Source organism: Pituophis catenifer, unplaced genomic scaffold (assembly GCF_029215685.1).
Source record: "Pituophis catenifer annectens isolate HBS135680 unplaced genomic scaffold, rPitCat1.0.hap2 SCAF_114, whole genome shotgun sequence".
Lineage (NCBI taxonomy): Eukaryota > Metazoa > Chordata > Lepidosauria > Squamata > Colubridae > Pituophis > Pituophis catenifer.
Genome location: NW_027256994.1, coordinates 64,225 through 76,921, shown reverse-complemented (window position 1 = coordinate 76,921; position 12,697 = coordinate 64,225). Strand labels below are relative to the sequence as shown.

The 12,697-nt window shown below is 46.6% G+C and overlaps 1 protein-coding gene across 1 annotated transcript in view; it reads right to left on the bottom strand.

Annotated features, from left to right (window-relative positions):
- Positions 1-545: 545 nt before the first annotated feature.
- The window catches only part of LOC139326752 (arginine-glutamic acid dipeptide repeats protein-like), a 46,071-nt gene continuing 33,919 nt past the window's right edge, over positions 546-12,697 (bottom strand). Inside the window, exons 3-5 of the mRNA XM_070956603.1 lie at positions 4,347-4,452; positions 2,288-2,384; positions 546-654 (exon numbers count right to left, since the gene is read on the bottom strand). Coding sequence (XP_070812704.1) covers positions 546-654; positions 2,288-2,384; positions 4,347-4,452 — 312 coding nt within the window. The remainder of the gene's footprint in view (positions 655-2,287; positions 2,385-4,346; positions 4,453-12,697) is intronic.

Below are 12,697 nucleotides of genomic sequence, written 5' to 3'. Positions count from 1 at the left end.
GTAAAAAAAAAATTGGATTTCACCGCTGGCTACAAGCTACTTTTTTTTCCCCAGAGCAGCAAATTTTTTCCCCCAAAGCAGCAAATTAAAACCGATGCAGTCCGCGTGGTTTAGGATGGCGATTCAGAAGCCGAACCAAAAAGGGAAAAAAGGCTGTTTGAAAAAGGATTTCCGATTAAAAACCTTCGGAGGTCACAATGAAGCAACAATGAGAGAATTGCAACTGAAACAGTCAGTTTTTTTGGGGTGGAGTCTTTGTTGAGAAGGTCCGTTCTGCGAGAGACTTTGAAAAGGGAGCCACCACTAAAAAGGCCCTGATTATTTCTGTTATTGAGCTCAAACTGATCTCCACAGCAGGACAACAAGGTTTAAATCTGAACTTTAAAAAACCACAGCAGTGTTGTTTCAAAAACCATACCTTCAAGGAATAAATACTCGGCATTTCCTTGGAGTTTATTTAGCATACCCGCCTGGATATTCTCCCTTCCTCTTAACACAGACTACTGGTCTGAATTATTTCTCAATTGAATGAAATAAAAAGCCACTCACCTGGTCTCTGGATTGTAGCCCAGGATATAGAAAAAGGAGTCCATTCGGGCTTTGAACTCCCTAGCAGCAAAGATGTCGGAGAAATGAGAGATGTTACATTTCCCCCTGCAAGGAAGGGAAGGAAAAAAAAAGGAATATCACAGGAATATTACTTAACAGAGAACAGCAAACACCCCCCCAAAAAAACCCCAAATCTGGTTTCACGTTTTTTTTAAAAAAAAAACACCTTCTCTCTGAAAATTTGAAACCTCTCTCTCCTTAAATTTTTTTAAAAAAAGTTTATTTTTAAAAAAGTTTATTTTTTTAAATTTTTAATAAAAATATCACATCAATGCGTGAACAGGTGTCACACATTTTAAAACAAATTAAACTAATCAGGTTAATCATAATCATTACAGTCAATCTGCTTATGTATTTCTAATAATAAGACACGCTTGTATTAAGTTATAGTCTACCATTATTCAATTATTCCACGTTTTCTCTTGTTATTACTGTCATTTTATGGTATAAAAATGTACGCACTAAGATTCCCCCTTCTCTTATTTCTATCGCTTATTCTAACTTTTGACATCTCACCCTTTATTAAGAAACTTCTTTCTTTCTTTCCTAACTTCTAATCATGTCACCTACCTAAGAAAAGGGGGAAAAAAAGGAAGAGAGAGAGAAAAGGAAAAGCAACTCAGAACAACAACAAAAATGAGAAATCATCCATCCATCATCTCTTGCCCGCTTCAATGCTTTAATTGCTATGCTTTAAAAGAAAGATAGGAAAAAGGAAAAGCAAATGAAAACAACACAAAAAGAAGAAAAAATCATCTATCCATCATCTCTTCCCCGCTTCGATACTTTTAACTGCTATGTTGTTGTTTTTTTACTTGCCTCCCGAATTCCTCTCTTAAATCTTTGTCTCTGTCTGCTTTTTGGATGTTCAATCTAGGTAATCCTCTCACCTCTACCCTCTTCTACTCTGAGGGAATTACTGAATCTTATATATCAAGGAAGAATTTTAATGGGATCCTCATTTAATGGGATTACTTCAAGCCAATTGCAAATCATTTGTCTGAAATGGTATAGGGCCGTGATGGTGAACCTATGGCACGCGTGCCACAAGTGGCACATGGAGCCATATCGGTGGGCACACAAGCTCAGCTCCGGTGTGCATGTAATCTCAGCTCCAGTGTGTGCTGATTTTCGGGCCTTCTGGGCCCACCAGATTTAGGGAAATAGGCTGATTTTTGCCTCCAGAGGGCCTGGGGGGGAAGCCCGTTTTTTGCTCTTCCCAGGCTCCAGAGCCTCTCTAGGAGCCTGGGGAGGGCAAAAACGGCCTCCCCCCCCCCTCCGAGGCCAGAAACAGCCCATTTGCAACTTCCGGTGGGACAGGAAGTTGGCAAACGGGCCGTTTCCGGCCTCCGGGGAGGGGGGAGAGGCCATTTTCGCCCTCCCCAGGCTCCAGAGCCTCTCTAGGAGCCTGGGGAGAGGAAAAAAATGGGCCTACCAGGCCCACCGTGTGCCAAAAGTGGGGGGAGCCATGCACAAATGCGTGGGGGGCATATAATTATGGGTGTGGGCACGCACGTATGTGAACGCCCCCCTCCGGCTTTCCCTGCTTTTGGCACGCGATGGCAAAAAGGTTAGCCATCCCTGGCATAGGGCTTCCTGTTTGAGCAATGGATTGGCCCTTCCAACTTCAGTATCCCGTGAGAATAATCTCATGGGCTGTTTTTTTTTAGCTACTCACCTGAGGGCAGCAGCATGGTAAGTGTCCACATAGTCTGAAATGAAAAGCTCTCTGTTCTTGATCACTGGGTCGGTGATAACCAGCTCCCGCCCAGAATCTGTGGAAAGAAAGCCGCGTGTTAGCGGGGCCTCTCGCAGTCAGCACAATTTTCTCCGAAGTCCCCCAAAAAGCCACCTGTCGTGTTTAGAGGTAAAAGGAGAGGCCAGGACCATGCTCTTCGTGCACGGAGAAGATCCTGCTTTGGCTCTGAAGAGGTGTAAGGAAAGAGCGGAATCGGTTTGTATAAATCCTGGGCCTTAGTTGGCCTAAGCCAGGTGCAAACAGCTGGATGTGATCTAAGGCCGTTTTGATGTTGTCGTCCTATGTCAGGTGTGCCAGGTTCGGCTTAGCGCCTCACAAGCATCCTGCCATCAGAGGCAAGTGGCTAGTAGTCCCGCCTGGACTACTGCAATGCTCTCTACATGGGGTTCCCCTTGAGGAGCACCCGGAGGCTCCAACTGGTGCAGAATGCGACCGCGCGGGGGATTATGGGAGCGAGGGGGCGCTCCCATGTGACACCTCTCCTGCGTGAGCTGCATTGGCTTCTAGTGGTCTTCCGGGTGCGCTTCAAGGTGTTGGTCACCACCTTTAAAGCGCTCCATGGCATAGGACCTGGGTATTTGCGGGATTGCCTTCTGCTGCCGATAGCCTCCCACCGACCAGTACGCTCCCACAGAGAGGGACTCCTCAGGGTGCCGTCAGCCAGGCAATGTCGGCTGGCGACCCCCAGGGGGAGGGCCTTCTCTGTGGCAGCTCCCGCCCTTTGGAATGATTTGCCCCCGGAGATACGAAGGATATCGGATCTCCGGGTCTTTCGCCGTGCCCTAAAAACTTTTCTTTTCCATCAAGCAGGGCTGGCGTGAACACACACCCCTCCCCTTTTTTAGTTTTTTAAATTGTCAATGGATTTTAGTTTGAATGTTTTAAATTTTGGGCCAAAGTCATGTAATTCTTTTAAAAATTTTAAATTTTGTATTGGTATGTGTTTTAGTTCTGGCTGTCCACCGCCCTGAGTCCACTAGGAGAAGGGCGATATACAAATTGAATAAAATAAAATAAATAAAATAAATAGTGTGTGTGTGTGTGGGAGGATAGATGGGTAATAAAGCTGTGTGTGTATAAGGTAAGAAATTGGGAGGTGGGAATGAAAGGTGATAAAGATCAGAGAAGCTCGGAACGTGATTTTTACCAGCATCCAAGGCCAGGCACCCCGGGAAAGAATGTGGATTACCCCAAAGCCTCTCAGTGTTCTCAAAACACTTCAGTGAGTTCTGATTGGCCGAAGATAGACTGGTCCCTGGGGGGGGGGGGGGTGAGGGGGCTGGGGTGAGAGGAAACCTTTCTGTAACTTTTGAGAAACCCAGATCTAGCCTGACTTCACTGCAGCAGAACCTTTCGCTTCAACCAAACGGGAGTCGATGGTCTTTCTTTCCTAAGAGATCAGATTGGGACAGGCCTGACACTCTAGTATAGATCCCACATTACTTTCCTCAGGTCTCCTTGGGACCCACTGCTTCCTTTTACACCCATCATGTTGGGAACTGAAAGATTCCACGGGGATTCAGCTGTGGAGCTTCCTTTCCCCAAAAGACATCGTGCAGTCAGTCGAAGGGAAAACTACCAGCTCATAAAACACGGTGTCTCCCTTTTTCTTTTGAAGTTCTTGTTCCAGCTCTTGTGATCAAAGGAAAAGAGGAGGACTGGGAAAAAGTCTTCCCCAAATGCGAAAATCTGAAAAAATGTAAAGGGAAGCTTCCACACTCCAGCACTTAATTCCACTTTTTTTTTTTTTTTTTGAGGATTTCCCTTTGGCCCAGACGTCTTCTCCACGTGGCCAGAAACAGGTAAGAAGGCACCCAATGCTTTGGAAGGCTGACGCTTCACAAGCTGGCAGCCTCGGGATGCAACACCCACCTCTGTTACAAATGGAGTTTGAATGCCACGAGCAGAACAAAGAGAAGACAACCCGCTCAGAGGCACGGCAACGGCCTCGCCACCCCCCACCCCCACCCCAACTTACCGTTTTCGTTGTGTCGGTCCTGGACCAAATGTTGGTAAACGGAATCCGGGACTTCGGATTGGCGGTAGTACCACTTGACGTTCATGAGCAGGTGGTCCCGCTTGCTCTGGAAGAGAAGGAAGGAGAAATCCGTTACGGACAAGGGAACCGGATCAGCTTGCTCGCTGACGCAGCGCTAGGTGGGCGGATGTGGCGACTCGCTGCAAGAAAAGTGGGTTATTTGGCCCATGAGAGGAGGGAAAGGAGCAGGGGTGGGCTGCTGGGGGTTCGGGAGAACCTCTAGCTTAGATTCTGTGCAGTTTGGAGAAGCCACGAATTCCACTCTTGGCTGGCCCTGCCTGCCCCATCCCGCCACTCCCAGGAGTACCCACATGGCCCGTTTTGGATGCAGGTAAGTGCAGTGCGCATGCGGAGGTTCGCGGAGGTGAAAAACGGGCCTACCGGAAGTTCAGGAAGGCCAGAAATGGGCCCATTTCCAGCCTCCAGAGCCTGGGGAGGACGTTTTTGTCCTTCCGGAGGCTTGAGGAAAGCCTCCGGAGTCCGGAAAGGGTAAAAACGCGCCTCCTGCAGTGGTGCGGGAGGCCGCCTAGGCCACGCCCACCCAGCAACCGGACAGAGAACCCTTTGCTAAAATTTTTGAAGGCTACCCCTGGAGAGGAGAATGAAGAGAGACCTTCTCTGTGGGCAACACCGCATAAGGACAACACACAGCACTGCCCAAACACACATCAGAAGCTCTCCTTCCAAGGAAGGACAAATTGTGATAATAAAACATCTGCCTATACAGGTTAGTCCTTGACTAACAGCGACCGTTCAAAAGTTATAACAGCGTTGAAAAATAGTGACTCCTATTTCCCATTTTACAACTCTTGCAGCATCCCCACGCTCGTGGGATCAAAAGTCAGACGCTTGGCCATCGATTCGCATTTGTGACGGTTGCAGGGCCCCGCGATCCCTTTTTGCAACCTTCTGACAAGCAAATGGCTTCAATGGGGAAGCCGGATTCCCTTCCCAACCGTGTTACTAATTTTAACAACCGCAGGGGTTCGCTTAACAACGGTGGGCAAGAAAGTGTCTTGCTTAGCAGCAAAATTTGGGGCTCAGTTGTGGTTGTAAGTCGAGGACAGGTGCCTGCCTGGCCTATGGGCAGAGGCAAAAGTAAACTGAGGGATTAAGTTGCCCTTCCAAAATTCTGACCTCCAGCAAACAGAGAAGTTCATCTAGAGAGGGCTGGCGGAAACCTAAGAGCCTTGGTAGTACAGTGGTCTAAAGCACCCTGTTATTAAGACCAGCTGCCTGCAATTACTGCTGGTTCGAATCTCGCCAGGCTCAAGGTTGACTCAGCCTTCCATCCTTTCTAAGGTAGGTAAATTGAGGACCCAGTTATGGGGGCAATAAGCTGACTTTGTATAAATATACAAAAGGATGAAGGCTATTGCTTAGCGCATTGTAAGCCACCCTGAGTCTCCGGAGAAGGGCGGCATATAAATCAAATAAAAAAAAAAGATGCTGATCAGTCTGTGGTACAGAGATGGGTTTCAGCAGGTTCTGACCAGTTCTGCAGAACTGGTAGCGGAAATTTTGAGTAGTTCGGAGAACCGGTAGTATAAATGCTGACTGGCCCCGCCCTCATCTATTCTCTGCCTCCCAAGTCCCAGCTGATCGGGAGGAAATGGGGATTTTGCAGTATCCTTCCCCTGGAGTCAGGTAGGAACGGAGATTTTACAATATCCTTGCCCTGCCACGCCCACCAAACCACACTCACAGAGCTGGTGGTAAAAAAATGTTTGAAACCCACCACTGCTGTTGTACCTTTAGATTAACTGACGTAACCTGCTGGCATAAGTTTCTTTTCTTGGCTAAAGCCCAGCTCCTTAGGTCAGAATCTCCCATGCTTATTAGTGCTTGCCCCACAGAAAAATGGGGGGGGGGGGGGTGGATGGGAAATGTACAGAAAGAGTGCAGAGAAGAGCAATCAGGATGATTAGGGGACTGGGGGCTAAAACTAATACGATGAACGGTTGCAGGAACTGGGCATGGCTAGTCTAGTGAAGAGAAGGACCAGGGGAGACATGATAGCAGAGGCTTCCGAAATTTGAGGGGCTGCCCCAGAGAGGAGGGGGGTCAAGCTATTTTCCAAAGCACCCGAAGGCCAGACAAAGAATAATAATGGATGGAAACTGATCAAGGAGAAATTCAACCTGGAAATAAGGAGAAATTGGGTGTATCTAGTTTAGTGATAAGGAGGACTAGGGGGGACATGATACCATGGTTCCAGTATTTGAGGGGCTGCCAGAGAGAGGTGGGGGGGTCCAGCTATTTTCCAAAGCACCCGAAGGCCAGACAAGGAATAATGGATGGAAACTGAACAAGGAGAGATATTCAACCTGGAAATAAGGAGAAATTTTCTGACCGTGAGAACAATCAACCCATGGAACAGAAGTTGCCTTCAGACGTTACTTAGTTAGTTGGTTAGCTTCCATCCTTTGCTTCTTCTCCAGCCTGTGCGTGTGTGAGACGGGGACAGAACCGTTGCCTTCGGAAGTTGTGGGAGCTTCATCCCTGGAGGCTTTCAAGAAGAGACCGGACTGCCATCTGTCAGTAATGGTGTAGGTTCTCCTGCTTGGGCAGGGGGTTGGACTAGATGACCTACAAGGGTCCCTTCCAACTCTGTTAATCTGTTAAAATGGACGTTTTCACCATGCACAACATTCGGAAGAGTTCCCAGGTAGCAGATTCAGCAGCTCTCCTGCCGGAGCCACGACTTAGGTAGTCCTCGACTTACGACCCGCAGTCGAGCCCAACATTTCTCTTGTTAAGTTGAGGCATTCGTTAAGTGAGCTTGGCCCCATTTCACAGCCTTTCTTGCTACGGTTGTTAAGTGAATCACCGCAGTGGGTAAGTTAATAACCCGGTCGTTCCATGAATCTGGCAACCACCGTTGACTTTGCTCGTTAGGAAGTCGCAAAAGGGGATCGCACGACCCTGGGGTACCCACAACCGTCGTAAATAGGGACCAGCTGTCCGAATGTTAAGTCCCGTGAGCGCAGGGATGCTTGCAAAGGTCGTAACTCTGAAAAACGGCCGTTAAGTCACTTGTTTCGGTGCCATTGTAACTTTGATCGGTCACTAAACAAACTGTCGTTAAGACCAGGTTGGATAAAAATCAATGATTTTTTTAAAAAAATCTAAAAAAATCGGATTTTTTTAATTTAAATCAGATTTTTTTGATTTTTATCGAATTTATTTTAATAAAAAAACTTTTGGGGTAAAAAATCTATCGTAAGATAGTTTTCTATTTAAGATGCATAAATAATTTAGTTTATTCAGCATGAAATGGAGCTGAGTTATGTAGCAGGAGGCTGTATATTCTGCAACGCTGGGACTATCGGTGAGTCAACAGTGGGTCAAAGGAGTAGCAGAGATGACAGTTGCTCTTTAAAAATTATGATTTAAATCGAGTTGATTTAAATCAAGCCTTTTTACTAGTGATTTAAATCATGATTTAAATCAACTCGATTTAAATCAACTCCACCCTGGTTAAGACGAGGACTACCTGTAACTGGTTCTCACGAGGTGACTCGGAAATGCTTTAGAAGCCTAGCAATTTATTTAAGTAATGTGTGGGGCTAATTCCATTCCTCTTTCTTTTCTCTGCCCGCCTTTCATCCCCCTATATTGCTAAGATCTCTCTCTTTTTGGGGGATAGGGAGAAAGCCCATGTAATACTGTAGAAAATCCAGCCAGTGGCAGCATTGTCCCAGGGAAAAAAATAATAATCAGGGTGGTAGGTGTTTTTTGTTTTTTTTTTACTTTTTACAAACTGCTTGCAATGCTGTATGGCTGGCATACTGGTTTTTTTATTTTTAAACGTGGTAGAAATGAGAAAAATACTGTGGGGCAAAGGAGCTTCAGGAATCGGCAGCTGAACCGCTCCAGCCTAGAGAAGGGAGCCGCAATTAAAATTGAACTGGTGGTTTGGTAGCTGGGCTCAGTTCTTCCTACAGAAAGGATCTCAGGGAGCAACAGGCAGGGGTGGGCTGCAAAAATTTTAGCAAGGGGTTCTCTGCCTGGTTGCTGGGTGGACGTGGCCAGGGTGGGCATGGCCTAGTCGGCCTCCTGCACCATGGCCCGTGTGTGTGTGTGTGTGTGTGTGTGTGTGTGTTGTTTTTGCCCTCCCCAGGCTCCAGGGGCTTTCTGTTCTGTCCCCAACCACACGCACACACACCAACAGACGTTCAAGAATTAAAGACCAAACCAGCCGGCAAAATCCTTCTCCTTATGATAACGGAACTTGGCAACAACCTAGTGGCTGCCTGCCAAGAGTTTATTATTTACGAAGAGGAGAGATAACTTCTCCCCACTTCTGATACATCAAAAGAAACAGCTCAATAATTACGGAGTCAATCAAGTCCAGAGATAATCCAGCAAAGTCTATAGCAAAAGTCCGGCAATGCAGAATGGCGTGGAAGCTTTCAGCTTTGTTCGTCACAAGGTTTGACTGGCCACCACGCTCCCTTTTATATCCTGTGGGGTGTGGGGTCCAGTGACTCAGCCTAATCTCGGGCACGCCTTTTCTTCTGTTGCGCGCGCTTATCTCTGCGACGCTGGCGTGGATCCAGCCAAGACTCATTACCCTCATCACTGTCCATCTGTGGCTGCGTGGACGTGCTTGGCCCCGGCCCTATCTCTTGCTCTTCGGCGGACACCGAAGGCATTGCCAGAGAGGAGGGTCCTGGAGAGGGAGGCCTTGCCAACTCCTCTCCTTCACTCTCGGGGTCCTCTCCTGCCGATGACACAGGCTCAGGCAACGGAGCCACAACGCTTTCCTCGAGCCTCCAGGAGGGCAAAAATGGCCTCCCCAGGCTCCGGAGGTCGGAAACAGGCCCGAACTTCAGTAGGCCTTTTTTTTCGCCCTCCCCGAGCCTCCACGCGTGCCCTGCACTTACCTGCATCCAAAACAGGCCGTGTGGGGACTCCTGGGAGGGAAGGGATGAGCGGGGCCAGCCAGGAGTAGGATTTGGGGCAGTGGTGAAATGTAAAATTTGTTACTACCGGTTCTGTGGGCGTGGCTTGGTGGTGGTGGGGTTTAATGTGACTGAGTAGGCGTGGCCAACTTTTTTTTTTTAAACTTTTAAAAGCCGAAGAGGTTGTAAAAAAAAAAAAATGCTGTTAAAAGCCTCTGATGATCCCAGCTGAGCCGCGCGATCAACACTAGGATCAAACTCTCAGCCTCCTGAATGCGAGGCAAGAGCTCCATCACAAGGTCACCGCACCAGGCTGCACTGCACTGATGAAGGAAAAAGCTGCATCTCTGCTCCGGTCCTGCATGGACTCCGCCAGCGTGCAGCTTCTTCCATCAGTGTTAAGTGCAACCTGGATTGAGAAGTCCAGAATTCCAGTTTCCTGGAAAATCCCAGCCAAATGCACTGTATTTTGGCTGCATCTTTGCCCTGGAGACCCTTGGGCCACCCAATGCACGGGAACGGAGATTCCCACGGTCTCGGGAATCTTGCATGTATCCCAGCTCAGCACTGGGCCTGAGGATCAACCTGGCCAAGGGTCGAGGATGATGGGGATTGTGGAAAACGGCTTCTGTCCACCCGACACCCACTTGCCCCCCCATGGTCCGTGAATTCAAGAAATCCACCTTCAAGTGCTGATTACAGCAGCCATTTTCTTGCAGGAATAGCTCTCTTTTGCTGGTTTTTTTTTTTTTTTTTTTTAAATTTGACTTATATGTTGCCCTTCTCCGGAGACTCAGGGCGGCTTACAATGCGTTAAGCAATAGCCTTCATACTTTTGTATATTTTATACAAAGTCAGCTTTTCTTTCTTTCTTTCTTTCTTTCTTTCTTTCTTTCTTTCTTTCTTTCTTTCTTTCTTTCTTTCTTTCTTTCTTTCTTTCTTTCTTTCTTCCTTCCTTCCTTCCTTCCTTCCTTCCTTCCTTCCTTCCTTCCTTCCTTCTCTTTCTTTTCTTTTTTTTTTTAATTTGATTTATATGCCGCCCTTCTCTGGAGACTCAGGGCAGCTTACAATGCGTTAAGCAATAGCCTTCATCCTTTTGTATATTTATACAAAGTCAGCTTATTGCCCCCACAATCCGGGTCCTCATTTTACCCACCTTAGAAAGGATGGAAGGCTGAGTTGACCTTGAGCCTTGGCGAGATTCGAACCTGCAGTCATTGCAGGCAGCTGGTCTTAATAACCAGCTTAATAACAGGGTGCCTTAGACCACTGTACTACCAAGGCTCTTTTGGTTTGGCCCCCTTTACAATCCCAAAGATTAAGCAAGCTGCCACACAATCTGAAGTTTGCACAAAGCTGGCAGAGGCACCTTTCCGGGGAAGCCCCCCCCCCCCCCAAAAAAGCTATTCTTAAGCCTCCTTTTGTTTTCAAAGGCTTGCTGCCACATAGCTGCACTTAGAAAAACAACTGCTAAGCACAGTTTTGCAACCACCTGGCGTGTTGTTGGGTGCCGGCGCTTGCAACATGCCTGCCTATGTAAACATGAGGCGTGTACCCTGCTCGGGGGTATTTCTGCAGGATGGAGAAAGTGGGAGGGGGCACAATCTTTTGAGAGCTCAAACAAGGGCAGGCCCGTGGGCAGCTGTGAGCCGAAAGAGGTCCAGGAGAAGGATGGTGATTGAGCAGGGTGGATTTGATTGAAATCAAGTCGATTTAAATCACGATTTAAATCACTAGTTCAAAAGGCTTGATTGAAATCAAGTCGATTTAAATTGTAATTTTTTAAAGAGCCGCTGCCATCTCTGTCCCGCAGCGGCTCCTCCTCTGACCCGCTGTTGACTCACTGACCGTCCCAGTCACTTCAATGGGACGGCTGGTGATGCGGCAGTGACACAACAAGGTGAGAGACATGGCGGACAGCAGGTGAGCGGATGCCCGCTAACAGGCGCTGCTGCCATGATGGCTCTGAAATGACAGGTGCTCTTTAAATGTAAAGACTCGTTCCTTGTTGGGAGTTAAGAATCTTTTTAATATTATTATTTGCAAACAAAATGAAGGTGTCCTATTTAGCTTGCAGAGCTTTGATTCTTTTGAATGAGTTTACCAAAAAATGTAAATATTGCAGAATATACAGCCTCGTGCTACATGACTAAGCTCCATTTCATGCTGAACTAAATTATTAATGTATCTTAAGTGGAAAATTATCTTGAGATAGATTTTTTTTAACTCCCAAAGCATTTGATTAAAATAAAATTGATAAAAATAAAAAAAAATAAAATCCGATTTTAATTTTTTTAAAAAAATATCCGGGTTTTTTTTTTAAAAAAAAATCATCAATTTTTATCCACCCTGTGATCGAGTCAGACCAAAGTCATTCCCAACAGCAGCCTAAGGAGATGACAATCTCTAAGCTTGCTTTCCCACTTCTCTTGACTGCACAGCTGCCTTACATTTCAAGGCTGGCCAGATGTGGAAGTGTTTTGTTGTGGTTCTTGAAGAGTGCCCTCCTGAGGATGGACCATTCATGGAGGGTATTTTATTTTATTTTATTTTTTATTTTAATTTTGATTTATATGCCGCCCTTCTCCGGAGACTCAGAGCGGCTTACAATGCGTTAAGCAATAGCCTTCATACTTTTGTATATTTTATACAAAGTCAGTTTCTCTTTCTTTCTTTCTTTCTTTCTTTCTTTCTTTCTTTCTTTCTTTCGTTCTTTCTTTCTTTCTCTCTCTTTCTTTCTTTCCGTCCTTCCTTCCTTCCTTCCTTCCTTCTTTCTCTTTCTTTTCTAAATTTGATTTATATGCCGCCCTTCTCCAGAGACTCAGGGCGGCTTACAAGGCGTTAAGCAATAGCCTGCATACTTTTGTATATTTATACAAAGTCAGCTTCTCTTTCTTCCTTCCTTTCTTTCTTTCTTCCTTCCTTTCTTCCTATCTTTCCTTCCTTCTTTCTCTTTCTTTTCTTTTTTTTTAAATTTGATTTATATGCCGCCCTTCTCCAGAGACTCAGGGCGGCTTACAAGGCGCTAAGCAATAGCCTTCATCCTTTTGTATATATTTATACAAAGTCAGCTTATTGCCCCCACAATCTGGGTCCTCATTTCACCTACCTTAGAAAGGATGGAAGGCTGAGTCAACCTTGAGCCTGGGGAGATTCGAACCTGCAGTAATTGCAGGCAGCTGGTCTTAATAACAGGGTGCTTTAGACCACTGTACTACCAAGGCTCTTGGTATGGTATGAAGGACGTGGGCTGTCTCTGGGCATCTTTGAAAAGTGACTTCCAAACCAACTTTTCCTCTCGAGCCAATTCGGCTCTCGTTTAATGGAAAGAGGCTGCTCTGCCCTTTAAGGAACTGCAACTCCCAGCGCCCCTCCTGCCTGGCT